General features: G+C 42.5%; 1 protein-coding gene across 1 annotated transcript in view; it reads right to left on the bottom strand.

The window, feature by feature from the left end:
- LOC122432426 overlaps positions 1-18,008 on the bottom strand; it is a 59,683-nt gene extending 41,675 nt beyond the window's left edge. The window contains exon 1 of the mRNA XM_043454329.1: positions 17,866-18,008. Coding sequence (XP_043310264.1) covers positions 17,866-18,008 — 143 coding nt within the window. The remainder of the gene's footprint in view (positions 1-17,865) is intronic.
- Positions 18,009-20,397: the final 2,389 nt, after the last annotated feature.

The following is a 20,397-nucleotide window of genomic DNA, read 5'->3' as shown; positions in this document are numbered from 1 at the left end:
GGTGGGTGTCAGTGCAGGTGTCGGTGTGTGTGGGGGGGGGTGTGTGGGGGGGTGTGTGGGTGTTTGTATGTGTGGGTGTGGGGGTGTGTGTGGGGGTGTGTGTGGGTGGGTGTCAGTGTGTGGGGGGGGGGTGTGTGGGTGTGTGTATGTGGGTGTGTGTGTGTGTGTGTGTGTGTACACTCAGTAGTATCCAACTCTTTGCGACCCCATGGACTGTAGCCCACCAGTTATACTTCAATCAACAAACAAACAAAAAACAACTTTTGTCTGCAACAAAAAAATTATCAAGAATTTACTAAATCAACACTTGCCTTCAGAGCACATCTATACAGCTTGCTTCCTGTGAATCTGTTAACAGGTAGAAAAGCAAAACTGAATGCCAAGGAGAGAGAACTGATCATACGGGCCCTCACACATTCATCACTGTCAACAGTTCTTTTTGGACAGTGTGTTAAAAGTGAATCCTTATAAAGTCAGTATTGTTCCACCTGGTGTGTTAAAAGAAAAAAGAAGAAATGCTGATAATAAAATAACTAAATATCCAATTCTCATAATAAAATAACTTAATATCCAATTTTTGTTGTTTCTTTGAGGAAATTCCCCAGATGAATCACCTTAAAATATTTGCAAGCACTAGGAGAGTTAAAAAAAAAAAAAGACTAGTGACCAAGCTTCATTGCCCTTTGTGAACTCCTAGTAATGAATAAATTTCTTTGAGTAAAACCTGCAGACAAGAACCAAAGACCTCAATACTTGGACAGTCTCGATAAGGGAGTGTTCTGCTTTATTAAGTGCCTGATGGTGTCAGCTTTGAATATAAACCCCTTCCAGATCCTGGCTTATTATATATAGCCCTTCTGAGTGAAAATATATTTGAAGTCACCACTCGAATGTCAATTATCATTGTTTTATTTCACAGGCATAAAACAATCCCAGTCCTCTCCTGGAATATAGTTCCTTTACAGTTACTAAATCTCTGATCTCAGGGTTGTTTTTTGTTTTGTTTTGTTTTTACTATTTTCCTCTTCCAGTTAAAAATCACACATAAAAATGATTGCCACTGAGAGGGTTCTGGTTAAAAATGACTTAGAAATCAAAAGACAGTACATCTCCCCCTAAACTATGGGAAGTTGCTTTTCACCAGGTATTTATGCAAGCATAAACACATGCATCCTTATTCGTCACAATAACATTATGAAATCAATAAAGAAAGCTGCTCATTCTTTCCCCCCACCTCTAATTAATTTATTTATTGTATTTTTTGGCTGTGCGGGTTTTCAGAGCTGTGTGCGGGCTTCCTTGGTTACGGTGAGTGGGGGCCTCTCTCGTCTCCGCTCACTGGCGTGGCCTCCGTATTCCCCACTCCCAGGCTGAGCTGCCGTGCGGCGTGTGGAATCTTCCCAGACCAGAGATGGAACCTGTGTCCCCTGCGTTGGCAGGTGGACTCTTAGCCGCTGGACCACCAGGAAGTCCCAAGAAGTCCTTTTTTCAAGTCACTTCTCAAATCAGCAGCCAGAGGACGTATTTTAAAACACGAGCCAGCTGGTGCTTGCTTCTGCCCAAAGCCCTGTCACATCCCCACCCACGCCCATCCTCCCTGTGGTTCTCGCTTCCCCTCCCATCATTTCCCCGGCCTACTGCCTCCCTGGTCTGCACACTGTCCTTCAAACACACCAGGCCATTCCTGCTTTGGCCCCTCCGAACTGAACCTCCGCTGGACACTCCTGCCTCCAATGTCCACACGGCTTCCGTCCTCAGCTACTTAGAATCTGTTTGATTCTCATCTTCGCAAGGAGACCCACCCTGACCACCTGATCCTGCTCATACTCCACATCTCTTCCCTTGATTCCCTTTGCTTGTTCTTAACCATAACACTTAGGATTTGTTCTCAAATCTCCCACCCTCTGCCCACAAATGAAAACTCAAGATGGTGTCATTTTTAGCATCAATAAACCCCAAGTGCCTCAAACAGTTCCTGAAGCACATTAAGCTCTCAATAAAAATCTGCTAAATAAACACAAGAATGGAAACATACATGTGAGGTGCTCAGTTGCATTTACTCTTTGTCGTGGAGGTTATTTCTGTGTTTCGCTTTCTTGGCTAACTGGCTTAGAACCGCACTATTAGGATCTGGTCTTCCCTGGTGGCCCACTGGTGAAGAATCCACCTGCAATGCAGGAGACCCAGGTTCGACCCCTGCCTGGGTCAGGAAGATCCCCCGAAGAAGGAAGTGACAACCCACTCCAGCATTCTTGCCTGGAGAATCCCATGGGCAAAGGAGAGAGGCAGGCTGCAGTCCATGGGGTCGCAAAGAGTAGGACACGACTTAGTGTGCATGCAGGCATTGTGATCGAGGAGCTTCCTTATTTGAGATTATTGATAACACCCGATGTGGTCTGTAAAATCTAAACAATTTAGGATTTTCAATGTGCATAGTACTGACTTTAGTCATGGCCCCTGATCTGGACAATATTAGGAAAAAGTCTCTATCCTAGCCTGTAACGTGAGAAGGACTGAGTGAAATGCAAATGGGGAGGAGATTTAGGGCTTTCATTACATTTAGGAATCAGGGGCTTTCCAGGAGTCCCAGTGGTAAAGAATCCACTTGCAATGCAGGAGGAGATCCTGATCCCATCCCTAGGTTGGGAAGATCCCCTGGAGAAGGGAATGGCTACCTACTCCAATATTCTTGCCTGGAGAATTGCATGGACAGAGGAGCCTGGCGGGCTACAGTCCATGGGGTCGCAAAGAGTCAGATAGGACTGAGCAACTCACAATTTCACTTAACGTTCACTTCAGAGACAGGAAATTGCCTGATGCCCAAAATACATTGCTCATCTCACACCAAGAAAACAAGAGACACTTCTGGTTTCTCGCCTGTTAATACAGAGTCTCAGGGTCACATCAGTGGGAGGGGAGCCCCTGGGAGCCAGAATAAAAGCATTAGGAACTTGGTTCAATTATATCCACCGCCATTCAAAATTGACAATGTACTCCCCTTATTATAAAGCCCCCAAACAAAAACAGAGCAAAGTAAAAGAAAAGGAGGAAATACAGCTTGGGTTCCTAGAAAAGCCTCAGGACATCCTGCATTTATAGCTTTTCCAACCCGTCTCCTGGAATCATTTAAACAGAATTTTACAGTGGGTTCCCTGTATTGAATTTTTCTCCTTGAAGCTTATAAAGAAAAGTGATCATTTGGCTGATGGAAAGTGATTCAATCAGCTTTCTTACTGAAATAGTGCTTATAATCAAAAGGATGCCTTTTAGCATCTAGAAAATACTGTAAAATGGATTTTCATGCTGGCAATAGTAATCCTTCAAGATATACTGTCCCAAAAGAATTGACTCTATTTTAGTACCAACATCTTGATTTAAGCAGACACATCATTTTAGAAACCTTATTTTCAAAGGAATCAGTAGGAATAAAACCACTTAAGCATTTACTTGATTTAGCCAACTACATAGAGATCTACTCCTGAACTTGAGCTTGTCTTATTTGAGGTACAGCCTTTGAAATTTCATTTGTGCAAAATATTGTCTGATCTTAAAGTTTAGTTAATGGGCTTCCTGGTGTCTTAGTGGTAAAGAATCAGTCTGCAATGCAGGAGGCACAGGTTCAGTCTCTGAGTCAGGAAGATAGATCCCCTGGAAAAGGAAATGGCAACTTACTCCAGTATTCTTGCCTGGAGAGCTCCACAGACAAAGGAGCCTGGCATACTACAGTCCACAGGGTCACAAAGAGTTGGACACGACTTAGCAACTAAACAGCAACGAAATGCAATCCATAATTAGAAAACGTGTCTATCAGAAAAATATAACTCATCTGACTGACTCGATCTGTTTACTCCATATTCTTTAAGCAAAGGATATTTTCAAGTTTTTTTTCACAAAATAGTATTTTTAAAAAACGCTACAATATACTTTGTTGACAGAAAATCAACTTTCCGTAATAGAAGAGGCATGTTGATTTTTACATTAGGCAGAAGTGCATTCAATTCTGGTTCTATCATTTACTTGTCATGTAATACTAGGTATAGTATATATTTAAATGAGTCTCAGTTTTTTCATTGTAAAATGGGAATAATACTGACTTGCCTCAATGGGCTGTTTACGGTGACTGTACAGTTTATGTAAGCCATCTTACACATAGAACACGTTAAAATAAATGAGGGGTATTCATATTCTAGAAAGACATCATTCTGACATACTAAAATACCTTAGTAGCCTAGAAGAGATGAAAAGGGTTATAATTTCTTTGGAAGTTATTCTTGTTTGATCTTTCTTTTCTCATTACTATCAGCCCTCTGTAGACTGCTGTCTCTGATCTGGTCATGAAAATGTCTTCCTAATACTCCTCCTCACCCTTACCATCATAATTCCAGCACATCTGATGAATTAAGCTACAGATGAATCTGCCTATAAATATATGCTTTTGATAATAAAATGTTCCCCACCTAACACCCATTGTGAGGTAGGTGTGTAATTTGGTTATACACCAAATTGAACTGAGATTTCTGAACCTGATATTTAAGGCTCTTCTCAGCTTTACACAAATAATTTTTCTGTCTGATCTCCCCACAATTCTTCTCAGTTCAATTCAGTTCCGTTGCTCAGTCGTGTCCAACTCTTTGCGACCCCATGGACTGCAGAACACCTGGCCTCCCTGTCCATCACCAACTCCAAGTTTACTCAAACTCATGTCCATTGAGGCAGTGATGCCATCCAACCATCTCAGCCTCTGTCATCCCCTTCTCCTCCCACCTTCAATCTTTCCCAGCATCAGAGTCTTTTCAAATGAGTCAGTTCTTTGCATCAGGTGGCCAAAGGACTGAAGTTTCAGCTTCAGCATCAGTCCTTCCAGTGAATATTCAGGACTGATCTCCTTTAGGATGGACTGGTTGGATCTCCTTGCACTCAAAGGGACTCTCAAGAGTCTTCTCCAACACCACAGTTCAAAAGCATCAATTCTTCTTCACTCAGCTTTCTTTATAGTCCAACTCTCACATCCATACATGACCACTGGAAAAGCCATAGCTTTGATTAGATGGGCCTTTTTTGGCAAAGTAATGTCTCTGTTTTTTAATATGCTGTCTAGGTTGGTCATAACTTTTCTCCCAAGGATCAAGCGTCTTTGAATTTCATGGCTGCAGTCACCATCTGCAGTGATTTTGGAGCCCAAAAAAATAAAGTCTCTCACTGTTTCCATTGTCTCCCATCTATTTCCCATGAAGTGATGGGACCAGATGCCATGATCTTAGTTTTCTGAATGTTGAGTTTTAAGCCAACTTTTTTACTCTCCTCTTTCACTCTCATCAAGAGGCTCTTTAGTTCTTCTTTGCTTTTTGCCATAAGGGTGGTGTCATCTGCATATCTGAGGTTACTAATAGTTCTCCCAGCAATTCATCTACACATATCTTGTATTTTAGTCAATCTGACCTACTCACTGTTCCAACCATATTGGAAGGGGTTATAAAGAACGGAACAGAAAAGCAAGAGAGGAGAGGTATCCTGGGTGCCCGGCTTAAAGGTCAGATGTCTAAATTTGGTTAACTATTTACCACTGATTCTCTCTCCAGAAAGAAATTCCATTTTCTCTACAGTCTTATTTCCTCTTTGTTTTAGAGAACTGTGTAGTTCCATAATGACCAGGCTTCTATTAGGTGGTCTGAGCTGAGATGCTAAGAACTGAAGTGATCCTGGAAGTATAGGAAGCAGAAAGGACACATGGGAATCTAAGTGAGAGCCTCTGGCCCAGGGTGAGAGGAGCAGCTATATCTACCTGTTGGTGGAAAGGCTCTGTACATCAGAAAGTGCCAGAACCTTCCTGGGGAAAATGAAGTCCTTAATGGGAGCAAAGGGCAAACATTTCCAGATCATGGTCCAGGTGACAACAGCAGCCTTTCACCTCCTATCTTTCATAATACTGCTTTTGATTACCCTTATTATGAAATGTGAGTTTTATTGTGCAATTTCCTCTGAAGTCTAATGCAAAGAACATGGGGTGCTCAACCATCAAAACCTTAGTATGTTCTCTGAGCAGCATCATTTGCTGCCATGGTGATGGCAGCTCCTATGAACATCTCAGAACTCTGAAAACACAGATCAGCCTTTTGATTCTTTGTGTTCCTGAGGAGCCAGAGAAAGTTCTAGGTGTTGAGGGGCTCGATGTTGTACTAAAGAACACTCAGTCTGAGCCTTCCAGCCTCTGCCAGCCTGTCAAGTCGCGCCTTCTCCCTACGACGTGCCCTGTTAAAACCTGTCCCAGCTTTGATCGAGCTCAGTGGTACATCCACCATGAAGCGGCTCACCTTTCCTCTCCTGGTTCCCGGCAGAAAGTTTCCTCCTTCAGTTCTCCGTGCATGTGATAACACAATCTTGTAGCTATTTTTTCTCATGTTGTGGTCCATTTTATCCTTGAAGCAAAAACGGGGGGTTGATTTGGGTTTGGATTTATAATTTCATTATTCCTCTGCAGTTCCTCATATAGGGCCTTCTATACTGGAAGTACTCACTAAACACTGGCTCCAAAAATGATTCAAAACCAAGCGCGGGTCAGCACCCTAAGTCGTGTCTTGGGTCTAAGGGAGATAACCTGATGTGAGTCTTGAAGGCTGAGGCAGGGACAGTGAACAAAGGGAAGGAAGAGGTATGGTGGGGAAGTGTTGCATTCTCGAGACAGAAAGAGCCCCACGTGCTAGGGCAGGGAGCTCAGCAACCGCACGGCTTGGTCAGGAAACGACTATAAATTCAGAAGGACCAGAGGGGAGAAGTGTTTGCTCACCAGAGGGTCAGTGTAATAATGCCCAGAGAGAACTTGAGAAGAAAGTGTCTCAGGTAAGGGGACGGCAGGGGCTATCCTCCACCTCATAGCCCGTTCTGAGCTAAAATAATTTCAAAAAAGCAGTTCACTGAAAATAACTCCCAGTGTGACTACAGACACTCTTTCTTGCTTCTTCCTATTATGCTTCAAATAAAAAGGAACTGGCGAGGAAACCGCACTCGTCAGGTGGGACTCAAATGCAGCGGCACTTCAGGACCCAGGAAACCTGACTTAGGAGGGGACGGAACCCAGCATCTTCCAGTGGAAACCTCCTGCCTGGCCTCAGGACTCACTGAGGCTCGGGTTCTTCTGTCTTGTCACAAGGACAGGCCGAGAGGGAGCTTACTGGCCCCCAGCATGCTCTGTGAGAAACACAGGCGAGCAGGCAGCGGGGCGCGGCCCCGGGACAGAGGGCTGCACCCTTACAGTCAAAGGCAGGCAGGAGGGGAGACGCTCAGCTTCCTTCCTTTGGGTCGACGGCAACGCTTGCGTTGTCAGTTCCTCCTCTGGCCCTCCGTGGTCTAACCGGGACTGTCTCGGCGAGACTTAAATCATACGTATGTTAGCAGAAGGGTGTTTCAGGATAACGGCCTCTTTCCCTTAGTTTCCTACTCCTTTCACCTATATTCCCATCTGGGCTAGAGGCAGGAATGCAGTTGTCAGGGTCTGCTATCTTACAGACCTCCCAAGGCTGAATGCTGCTCTTGGCTCCATTTTTCTGTGGCAGTGGCCCAAGGAAGCGTGTTTAGTTTCAAAATGTTCGGATTGTTGTTTAGAAGCCCGATGTTCTAGGCATTTTCTGCTTGGTGTCCAGCTTATGGTGACCTCCTGAGGTCAGTCTCTCCATCTATCTACCTATCTCTCTCTATATATATATGTGAAATAAAATTGCTCTCTCTCTAGAAATCCTGCTGGGATTTCTAGTTGGGTAACTATTATTCTATCCCCATCAATAACACTTCCAAACAACTAATCAGAAACCTGGAAGTTTTCTTGAATAGCTGTACCGGCCTTCTCCAATAAGCAAATGGGTCTGGATTTCCAAATTTATTTATAAGTCAGTAGTCTGGAACTCGACGGACATGACTTTGAGTAAACTCCGGGAGTTGGTGATGGACAGGAAGGCCTGGCACGCTGCGATTCATGGGGTCACAAAGAGTCAGACACGACTGAGCGATTGAACTGAACTGAACTGAACTAAGTCTGGAACTCAGAACACAGACTCCATAGAAAAGGTGGCAGTTCCTCTCCAAGGCTCACTCATGGTCTTCAAGGTGCATGGTCTTCGGGCTTTGGGTTCAGTATCTCACTCCCTTGCTCCACATTATCTCCCATTTTTTTTTTTCCCTTTCTATTTCAGCTTTCACTGAGGTCCCATGTGTATTTCTGCAGTGCATCATTTTATACAAGTAATATTTGGAAGCACTTACTTCTAGAGCTCAATCTTTTCAATATATGCAATGCACATGAAGGTTATTAAACATATGTAACTACATAAAAGTACATCTTTTTCCACATTCATAAACAACTGGCACAGTAAGGTCAAAGTTCCAGAAGGGTGGGACTCATGGATGCAGTGGGATATAACCAGCACTGGTTGGAAGATTACAGCTGCATTGACACTGGCCTCATCTCCCTCACAAAAGTAAGCTCTTTAAGCTCCTCTCTTAAAGTAGGGCACAGTTTTCATTCATCACACTGCACCTCGCTGCTCAATAACAATGAACATTTATTGAACCAGGTACTCTACTCGTCTTTTTCCATGTATCTTTCAAATCCAGTAAGGTAAATAGTATCAACGTCATCTTCATTTTACAGTTGGGCAGGTGAACTAAAGTTCCCATGGCCATCTAGCTAATAAGTGAAAGATCCAGAGCTCAAAGCCGAACCCATTAATTCCAAACAGCATGATTTTTTCACACTATGTTGTACTTGACACTTCTCTCCTGCCATGATAATCTGCATGTTCAATGACTTTTTGAATAAAGAAAACCAGCTGATACACATCAGATAAAATTCTTTGTTGTGTACGTCACTAGACGGGTCATGGAATTCTAAAAGTCAGCCCAAGCCACATGGCAGCCAGATACTACCCCCTATCCTAGTTGTTTAAAAGAAATTGACTTTTGCATCATGTTGTTAAATTATTTCACTCTCAGTAATTCTTAATATTTAAAAAAAAAAAAAAAAAACCTTTGCAAAGAGTCAGCTCTTGCCCAATTGATCTACAGACTCACTTCCAGTGAAAAATCCCAGCAAGTTGCTTTCTGTCTATCAACTCACTGATTCTAAAATTTATCTGGAGAGGTAAAAGACCCAGGATAGCCAGCAAAATACTCAAAGAGAAGAACAAAGTTAGAGTTTGTTCAAATTACCTGACTTCAAGACTTACTTTAAAGCTTTGTTTCTCTCACTAATACTAGAACACAAGTGTGGTATTGTTGAAAAATTGACAAATATTGATGAAACAAAATGGAGAGCCCAGAAACAGACCCACATAAACATGGTCGACTGATGTTTGACCCAAAAAATGCAAAACAGTGGGGCAAAGAAAATCTTTCTAACAAATGGTGCAATAACTGGACATCCTTATGCAAAAAAAAAAGGAAGAAATACGTACACAGACTTTAAACCCTATATGAAAATTAACTCCTAGTGAATCATAACCTAAATGTAAACTGCAAAATTATTAAAATTCTAGAAGATAAAAGGGGAGAAAAATCTAGATGACCTTGGGTATGGTGATGTCTTTGTATCCAAATACAATACCAAAGGCATAATCCATGAAATAAATAATTGGTGAGCTGGACTTTGTTAAAGTTAGAAACTTTTGTAAATCCATGGCTGATTCATGACGTGAGAATGCAAGCCACAGATTGGGAGAAAATATTTGCAAAAGACACAAGGGATAAAGGACTGTTCTCCAAAAGAGCATAGAATTATTAAGACTCAGGAACAAGAAAAACAATTTTAATGAGTAAAAGATATTAGTGGACACCTTACTAAATAAGATAGACAGGTGAAAAAAAAGCAGCACACGAAAATATGCTCCACATCATACGTCACTGAGAAAATGCAAGCTAAAACTACGCAGTGCAGTATCACTACACACGTTTAGAGCCAAATCCAGAACACTGGCAACGCCGACTGCTGGTGAAGACACGGAGCGATAGGAGCTCTGACTCACTGTTGGTAGAAACTCAAAATAGTACGATCGCTTTGGAAAATAGCGTGACAGTTTCTTACAAAGCTAAACATATTCTTACCAATCAAGCAGTCACACTCCTTGGTATTTACTCAAATGAACTGAAAAACTATGCCCACATAAAAACCTACAAACGGATGTTTACAGCAGCTCTATTCATAATTGCCAAACTTGAAGCAACCAAGACAATCTTCAGTAGGTGGATGGATAAATAAACTGTAGTCCAAGGGGTTTCCCTGGTGGCTCAGCTGATAAAGAATCCGCCTGTAATGCAGGAGACCTGGGTTCGATCCCTGGGTTGGGAAGATCCCCTGGAGAAGGGAAAGGCTGCCCACTCCAGTATTCTGACCTGGAGAATTCCATGGACTGCATAGTCCATGGAGAAGCAAAGAGTCAGACACGACTGAGCAACTTTCAAAAATGCAGATAATGGAACACTACTCAGTGGTTAAAAGAAATAAACTATCAAACCATGAAAAGTCATGGAGGAATCTTAAGTGCACAATACAAAGTAAAAGAATCCAATCTGATAATGCTGCATGCTGCATGATTCTAACTATGCACCATTCTGAAAAAGGTAAACCATAGAGATGGCAAAAACACCTGTGGCTGCCAAGGGCCGGTCGGCGGAAGCACGCGTCGGCGGGGCACGGAGGACCTGTCAGGCGGTGAAACGACCGGGCGTGATGCCACAGTGGTGGGCGCGTGTCATTATACATTTATCAAGACCCACAGAATCAACACCAAGGGTGAGCCCTCATGCAAACTGTGGACTTTGGGTTACACTGATGTGTCCACGCAGGTTTATCATTTTGGACAAATGTACCTTCCAGTGCTCACAGAAGGAGAGGTGGGTGTGTGGCGGAAGGGACACATGGGACCTCTGCACTTTCTGCTCAGTGCTACTATAAGCCTGCAACGTTTCTAAAAAATAAAGTCTTTTTAAATGTATTAATAGAAGATTTAGGATAATAGATATTGTTGGGTGGTAAGATGTGATATCATAAAGATGTACTGCCCCCAACGTAGATTTATCAGTTTCACACAACTGCAAACTAACTGCAATGAAATGCTGAGATGTTTCTTTGAACCTAGACAATATGACTTGAACTTGATCTTGAAGAGTGAAGTGTTAACCTGAGGTCTTAATCAAAGAGTCAAAGGCCAAAGGAAATGACCAGTTTCATAGGAGTAATGTGAGGATGGAAGGAATGCCGGGAGAAGACCCTCAAAATGTCTGGATGACAGTAAGCACTCGGTCAATGTTATTAGTTCTTCCTACCACTACTGGACATAAACAGCCTTACTCCTTTCAATGTGGTTCTCATCAAGGTAGAAAGAGAGAATTAAAATGGTCTGAGGTGAGATATCTGGGACTAACATTCTGGTAGCAAAGGAAAGGAAAGATAAGGTTTTCTTACCAGAGAGACTGTTTTAAAACAAAAGAAATACAAACATACTTGTGACCTATGAGTTTGTGACTAGAAGGGAGTGATGGCGGGTGAGAATCAGAGGGGATTCCTGGGCCCTTTTCCTTGAGTGGATAATGGGAGTGGAGGATAAACAGCCAGACGCACAAGGAAGATCGATCCTGCCTTCAGAGGGCAGCCTAAATGGGACAGACGCCCGGCGGGAGGTACACGGCCACACACAGAAGCTCGGCATCTGCGGGGTGGAGGCCCCGCAACTGCATTCTAACAAGCTCCCTAGGTGGCCTTTGTTCTTGACAGGGTTTAAATCATTGGTCTGTCCAACCCGTGTAGTAGACACACAGGGAAACTGAGGGCCAAAGAAAAGCCCACTGTCAACCTGCCCTCTTACTGCATAACCAGAACGAGCTTGCAGCTCCCATCTGTGTTTCCACCATACAAAATGAATCAATCAAGTAAAAGCAAGTTTCATACAGAACCAGGAAAGGCCATTCCACAACCACTTAGGCATTTAGATGTAATAAGAACAATCCAAAGCAAATTTTACAGCTTTTTCAGTTCACTATAAAATATGACACTAAGTTAATGGTATTAAAATCTGAACTGAAGAAGCATTTCTTGGCTTGGACTCTCAAACTCCAAGAACATGAATATGAATAGTTCCCTATATTATATACAAATAATTCCATTTAAGAGTTCCATTTAACATGACATACCTCTCTATTAAAAAAAAGTTCTGCTATGCCATTTATTAAAACTTGCTAACTGGTTGAGGATACAACTGTATATTAATTTATTAACATATTTCTCCTGAGATGTAGATTAAATTAGTGACTTTCACTGTCTTACCAGTTCCAAGTCAAGCTCACTCAGAATTACCCCTTCAACACGGATTCAACATATGCATGCTTAACAACACATTTTCAACGAAGAATCTTCTTAAATGTGGGGCATGTAAAGTCCTTTCATACTAATATTTTTCTAGTTAGAAATCTGGGGTATATTCTTCCACACACCACTACCTTCTCCAAAGGATCACAGAGAAAGGTCAACAATGTTAATGTCAAGAGAAAAAAGTAGAAAGGCACAGAAAGTAAAGCCTAAGTAGCTGAAGACACTTAGTATAAGGTACCTGGGAGCCAGGCTATTCGTTCACTGGGCTAAAATTTCAGTCTGTAGATATGACAGTTGATTGCTGTGTACGTATGTGTGTTTATGTGTATTTTGGTAAGCGATAAAACAGCCAAATGTTACATAATGGAAAGCTATCCTCCACTATTAAAAAAAAATCATAAAAACCACCCAGTTGTGCTAGGATCAATTACTAGCATAATTCACATTTCACACCAAGTGGTAAATATATAAGAATTTTTAACAGGAAATTTTTTTTCTGTTTTCAACCCTACACTATATGCAAAACCAAGTCCTGAGCCATGCAAATTCTTTTCATAACTGAAAGTGTGTTTAAAAGAATTACTGATGGCCCTGTTAGCAAAATTAAGATAAGTCAAGCTGGTCAGGAATGTAGAATAGAATCGTAGAAGCATTCAGGGGAAAAAAAGTCAGAAGTAGCAGCAGTCATGAACAAGCAGAAAGCAGTCGGCAGGAGAGCAGAAAGCTGAAGCAGAGACAACCAGAGGAGTTGCACTTTTTCCCCAGAGACCCGTCAAAGTGTTAAAAACCTGCTCTAAGCAGAGGAGGCAGGGCGTTGTCCTGAAGTAATGCAAATCTCACCCCTGGGGGGAGCTGAGGCCTAAGAATAACACAGGATACAAAGCAGCCGCCCAGACTAGACCTTGATGAAAGGACTCCCTGGGATGAGGCTGACGCTCAAATCCAGCTGAGGCCTTGCCTCCTCCTTCCCCTTCCCCAGGGAGCCCTCCTTCAAGACTCACCTGCACAAAATTCCCATCTCCGGCTCTGCTGCTGGGGCAACCAGTCTAAGACGCCACCTGAGTTCCAGACCCAGTGCCAGGCCCTGGGAATGGTGAACAACAGAAGCCCAGCTCTTCCACCTGGAACTTCTGGATTTGGTACGCGATGAGAGACAGAGATAGAAGATGAGATGGGTGAATGGCATCACCGACTCAATGGACATGAGTTTGAGTAAACTCCAGGAGTTGGTGATGGACAGGGAGGCATGGTGTGCTGCAGTCCATGGGATCGCAAAGAGTCAGACGTGACTGAACAACTGAACTGAACTAAACTGAGAGATAGACAGTACTATAAAACAACCAGAAAAAGGATTTTATTAGAATTTGCACTACTTTAGTGAAGGAAAATGACACCCACCAATGAGAGGTAATTGGAAAACTACAAAATTCAGAGTCAGCTACAAGATTCCAGGTGGATGACTAAACAGTACATAATTACCATTGAGGGCTTCCTTGATGGCTCAGATGGCAAAGAACTTGCCTGCAATGCAGGAGACCCATGTTCCATCCCTGAGTCAGGAAGATCCCCTGGAGAAAAGCACAGTGACCCACTCCAGTATTCCTACCTGGAGAATTTCATGGACAGAGGAACCTGGCAGGCGACAGTCCATGGGGCCACAAAGAGTCAGAAATGACTGAGCGACTTATTCCACTGTTTCTTTCAGTTACCACTGAAGATGTTATATAATGACAATCAAGGAACAAAGGAGCACATTTTGTTCTTTCTTCAGTTTAGGTACCATTTATTGAAGACAATCCCAGGTTCCTAACTTGAATTCAGGGTGTCACTGCTTTTCTTTCAGAATACAGACTTTCTCCTTTTCTATTATTCCCAATAAACACAGTTTCAATGAGAGACTCAGACAATTTCTGCCCGATGTGCTACACGCATGTAGAATACAAGAAATAAATAAAAGAGAAGAGAGAAAATGTACACACACCCTGAGAAAATGTATAGTATTAAAAACCACATGTTTTCAGTAATGTCTGCAATTCAGTGATGTTACCAAGTCTAAGCTCATACTGTTCATGTGGCAAATAAATCGGAAATGAATTGCTAGGGCAAGGAATAGACATCTTATTCAGAAAGCCGGTCAACCAAGGAGATGGTGAACTACTTACTGTCCCTAAGGAACATCTCCCCCAAGTTAGAATTCAGGCTTCTTTTATACTGAAAGGTGAGGAGGTGTGACTAGTTGTTATCAATCTCTTGGTGTCAGAGTCCTTTCTTCTTGCAGCTATCCATGCAGGTCAGGTGACAATGTTCCTGTAAACCTCCAACAAATGTTATTCTCTATCTTGCAAATTTTTATCTCTATATGAAGGGAAAACTGCTATATATACCTTTAAAGATCAGAGCCTTGAGAATGGGCTCTTCTGTATATTTCAGACTATAGGCAATACTCTTAACTTGTAGCAAAAGCAACAGAATACAAATGCTGAAGTAAAGGGAATAGATTTAACTGGAGTGGTATTTGTTCTTCCCTATTAGAGGGACTCTCATATAACTTCCACACTTCTCTTTCACGAGAGAGTTGAAGGAATTAAGAACACTTTTCCAAAACTAAAACCTAAAGGACACAAAGCTGTGGAGGGTACTGAGGAAGCGAGAGTTCCCTGGCTAAGAGGGTAAGTAACCATGATGATTAAACAAAAGCATTTTCCGATACTTAGAAATTCTTTTTTATTACTTATTTTTAAAACTTTTTAGTTTGTATTGGAGTATGGTTGATGAACAATGTTCTGATAATTTCATGGAAATAGCATAGGGACTCAGCCATACATAAACACGGATCCATTCTCCCCAAACCTCCCTTCCCTGCGGGCTACCACATGACATTGAGCAGAGTTCCATCTGCTGTATAGTGGGTCCTTGTTGGTTATCCACTTCAGATACAGCAGTGCGAACATGTTCATCCCAAACTCCCTAACTATGCCTTCCCCTTGGCAACTGTAAGTTCGTTCTCCAAGTCTGCCTCTGTTTCTGCTTTGTAAGTATAAGTTCATTTGTATCATTTCCTTTTAGATTCCACATATAGGTGCTTTCATAGGATATTTCTCCCTCTCTGTCTGACTTACCTGCCTCTGTATGACACTCTCTAGGTCATCCATGAAGCCAGTGCACCTATGGCCAATTAATCTATGACAAATCCTTTTTAATTAGGTGAGAAAACAGCTTGGCTGCTCCCCTAAAATCAGACCTTAGATACATGTGAGCCTGAAGAGTTTAATTTTAAAGTTAAAATTAATTTTACAGGGTAAAATTAAACACAGTTACACGTGGACATGGCTACAATGAAAGGGCTGCAATTAAACTGATTAGTTTCTAGTGTCCTCAAGCCATAAGGCATATTCTCCAATGTACATAAGTGACACCGTTTACCGTCTACATATCTGAGAATTCCTATTTTGAAAATGTTCTGCATGTGAAAAATTTCTCAGAAACAGCACTGGAATCATGCCCAAGAGGAAGATTTCAAGCTACCACATGTATTTATCAAGGCAGGCCACTCTAAGAGTAGAAGTGTTCAAAGTTTTTAAAACACAGGTATATTTTCAACTGTATATACTGCAGTGGCCACAGGACTGGAAAAGGTCAGTTTTCATCCCAATCCCAAAGAAAGGCAATGCCAAAGAATGCTCGAGCTACCACACAGTTGCACTCCACATGCTAGCAAAGTAATACCAAAAATTCTCCAAGTGAGGCTTCAACAGTATGTGAACTGTGAACTTCCAGATGTTCAAGCTGGATTTCGTAAAGGTAGAGGAACCAGAGATCAAATTGCCAACATCCGTTGGATCATCGAAAAAGCAAGAAAGTTCCAGAAAAACATCTACTTCTGCTTTATTAACTATGCCAAAGCCTTTGACTGTGTGGATCACAACAAACTCTGGAAAATTCTTCAAGAGATAAGAATACCAGACCACCTGATCTGCCTCTTGAGAAACCTGTATGCAGGTCAAGAAGCAACAGTGAGAACTGAACATGGAACAACAGACTGGTTCCAAATCGGGAAAGTACATCAAGGCTGTCTACTGTCACTGTGTATTTAACTTATATGCAGAGTACATCATGAGAAACGCTGGGCTGGATGAAGCACAACCTGGAATCAAGACTGCCGGGAGAAATATCAATAACCTCAGATATGCATATGACACCACCCTTATGGCAGAAAACAAAGAAAGAAGAGCCTCTTGATGAAAGTGAAAGAGGAGAGTGAAAAAGTTGGCTTAAAACTCAACATTCAAAAAACAAATATCATGACATACGGTCCCATCACTTCATGGCAAATAGATGGGGAAACAAGGGAAACAGTGAGAGACTTTGTTTTCTTGGGCTCCAAAATCACTGCAGATGGTGACTGCAGCCATGAAATTCAAAGATGCTTGCTCCTTGGAAGAAAAGCTATGACCAACCTAGACAGCTAGGCATTTGTTGGCAATTAGATGGACCTTTGTCAACAACAAAGGTCCGTCTAGTCAAAGCTATGGTTTTTCCAGTAGTCATGTATGGATATGCGAGTTGGACTATAAAAAAAGCTGAGCACAGAAGAATTGATGCCCTTGAACTGTGGTGTTGGAGAAGACTCTTGAGAGTCCCTTGGACTGCAAGGAGGTCCAACCAGTCCATCCTAAAGGAAATCAGTCCTGAATATTCACTGGAAGGACTGATGCTAAAGCTGAAACTCCAATACTTTGGCTACCTGATACAAAGAACTGACTCATTTGAAAAGACCCTGATGCTGGGAAAGACTGAAGGAGGGAGGAGAGGAGGACAACAGAGGATGAGATGGTTGGATGGCATCACCGACTCGATGGACATGAGTTTGAGTAAACCCTGGGAGTTGGTGATGGACAGGGAGGCCTGGCGTGCTGCAGTCCATGGGGTCACAAAGAGTCAGACACAACTCATCGACTGAACTGAACTGAACCTAGACAGCATATTAAAAAGCAGAGACATTACTTTGCCCACAAAGGTCTGTCTAGTGAAAGCTATGGTTTTTACAGTAGTCATGTATGGATGTGAGAGTTGGACTATAAAGAAAGCTGAGTACCAAAGAATTAACCCTTTTGAACTGTGGTATTGAAGAAGACTCTTGAGAGTCCCTTGGAGTGCATCAAACTAGTTAATCCTAAACAAAATCAGTCCTGGATATTCATTGGAAGGACTGATGCTGAAGCTGAAACTGCAATACTTTGGCCACCTGGTGAAAAGAACTGACTCACTGGCTAAGACCCTGATGCTGGGAAAGATCGAAGGCAGGAGAAGAAGGGGACAACAGAAGATGAGATGGTTGGGTGGCATCACCGATTAGATGGGCATGAGTTTGAGTAAACTCTGGTAGTTGCTGATGGACAGAGAAGCCTGGCATGCTGCAGTCCATGGGGTCGCTAAGAGTTCGGACATGACTGAGCGACTGAACTGAACTGATAATTTGCAACACGGAACGAGAACTGATGTAGAGAACAAACACATGGCCACCAAGAGGGAAACGGGAGAGGGGGGTGAACTGGGCGACCAGGGCGGACAGACACACACCACTCTGCGTAAGCGATGACTGACGAGAGCCGACCGCACAGCTCGGGGAGCTCTGCTCCGAGCTCTGTGGGGACATGAACGGGAATGAAGTCCAGAAAAGAGGGGATTTATGGAAACGTGTGGCTGCTTCAGCTTGCTCTACAGAAGAAGCTAACACTGTTAAGCAACTATCCTCCAACAGAAAACACATTTGAAAAGTTAAAAAAAGAAAATTATACAACATGTTTTCAAAAACCATGGAAGTAGTCCTGCTTTCATCTCTGGCTCTTGAAATTAACGTTGCTGGACCTGCATTTTTCTTCACCATGCCTAGGTCAGCCCAGTGTGAGCAGTACTTTGGAGAGGAGCTTGAAGATGAGGGGAAATGGCCTGTAGAGAGACGGCGGGAGCAACACACACTATGGGGTCCGGAGGCCAACAGGCCCGGGACCAAGCCCCAGTTCTCCTGGTCACCAGCTGCATGACCTTGGGCACATCACTTAATTTCTCTGTGCCTCAGTTTCCTCATTTGTAAATAGGCTAGTCACAGGTTGGTGACAATGATTAAACGTGACCCTTGAAGGCAGAGCCCTTGGGACACTGCTCATTGCCTTAAGAGGTGTTCAACCACCTCCTGTAATTAATAAACGTTTATTGAGCTCCTAGTAAATGTCAAGCGTTGACTGTATCTGCACTTCTGAAGCCAATCACGTGGTGGAACGGTACCTAAGAAGGGCAACTGTGGGCTTCCCAGGTGGCACTAGTCATAAAGGATCCACCTGCTGATACAGGAGACTCGGGTTTGATCCCTGGGTCAGGAAGACCCCTTGGAGCAGGAAATGGCTCCCCACTCCGTATTCCTGCCTGTAAAATCCCATGGACAGAGAAGCCTGGTGGGCTACAGTCCACGGGGTGGCAGAGTCGGACGCGACTGAGCACATACTCACTGAGTAACTACAGTGATTTGCCATTCAACGTTTCCCCTCAAATACTCTTAAAAGTCAGGCAGTACTATAACTTAGATTTAACCAGCTCACTCCTGGGGATGAGACCGAGCTGAATCTTATCCCCTGTTCTACAGCCACAGAGGTCCTCCTAAGCTAATTAATGCTATAAACAAGATGGGAGGGGAATTTTGCCTGCATCAGAGCAGTTATTTCCAAGCGCTTTCACCTGTAATTTTCCAACAAGCATCGTAATTGCAAAGTAAGCAGAAGCCAGCATTGCTAAGGCATGCTCTGTCCTGATTCCTGCTCGCCACTATCCGCTCATTAGCGCTGGTCCTGAAGCTGGCACAAGCCAATCGGCCTCATCCTGTTACCCTGCTCACATGCAATGGGACAAAATGCCGTAAAAGGTTACAGACCACGCTGACTCAAACTCGGGGTGGGGAAGGCAGTAGATGGGGCCACTGCCTCTGGAGTCCACAGACATGAAGTCCAGGGCAGCTTGAGTTGGTTTTGTCCTGCACAACCTTAGTCAGCTCATTTCATTTCCTAGAGTCTGGAATTCATCCCCTGAAAATGTGGACGATGACAAGACCTAACGGTAGAGTTATTACCAGGCTTAAAGAGAAAAATCTATGAAAATCATCTATCATAAGGTAGACCCACAATAAGTGCTTAAGAAAATCTAGCTGCTGCCACTGATTATCATGATCTTCATCATGCTGATCACCAAATACGATCAGTGAGACCACAGCGGCTAAGAAAAAACCTGCACTTTGACAGACAGGGAACAAAAGGAGCCTGTAGATTCTCAAAAGGAGATAAAGTAGACAAAGAAAGAAATATCCACATTCAGTCTCACTTTTAAAAATTGCAATAACATTCAAAATCTCAGATTTTCCCTAAAGATATTAAAAAAAATTCTTAAGAAAAATTACACTATCCCCTTATGTCAGCAACCCACATTTTAAAATAAATTAATGAAATACCAAAAAGAATTCTTTATACCTTGGTTGCCAAAAGGCAAATTTTTATTTTACTTATTTATTTGGTCAAGAGAGGCAGAGGGAAAAGAGCTGTATTTCTCCAAGTCAGGTTTATGGATTCTGCTCTGAGTGCATTATCAAGCCAAGATGTGTACTCACCAACTGTTTCAGACTCAGAGTTGGGGAGCAAATCGAGACCCAAGGGATTTCATTTTCACCTGAGAATATCAACTTTCAAAGTCAAGGTAATTTTGTTAAGCTTTCATACTGTATTCCTCTTCAACTAAATCTGAGATATCAGGGTATTAACTTATCAGTGGAAAAAAATTTGAGGTGCTTTTCTCAATTTTTGAAATTATCTATTTGCTAAAGCCTGTAGCTTAGCTTCAAGGTTTTTCTCTTAATCTTTCCAGATCAGGAATATCTCCAAATTCATTTTGAGATGACAAAATTCTGCAGTTAAATTTAACATAATCATATATGATTCCTTTAACATAGTCATTTTGTCTTTTTAAGCAGAAAAGATGTTCACATTTCTGAGCGAAATTTCCAA

Source organism: Cervus canadensis, chromosome 31 (assembly GCF_019320065.1).
Source record: "Cervus canadensis isolate Bull #8, Minnesota chromosome 31, ASM1932006v1, whole genome shotgun sequence".
Taxonomy (NCBI): domain Eukaryota; kingdom Metazoa; phylum Chordata; class Mammalia; order Artiodactyla; family Cervidae; genus Cervus; species Cervus canadensis.
Note: the sequence above shows the minus strand (reverse complement) of the source record. Positions and strands in the feature narration are given on the sequence as shown.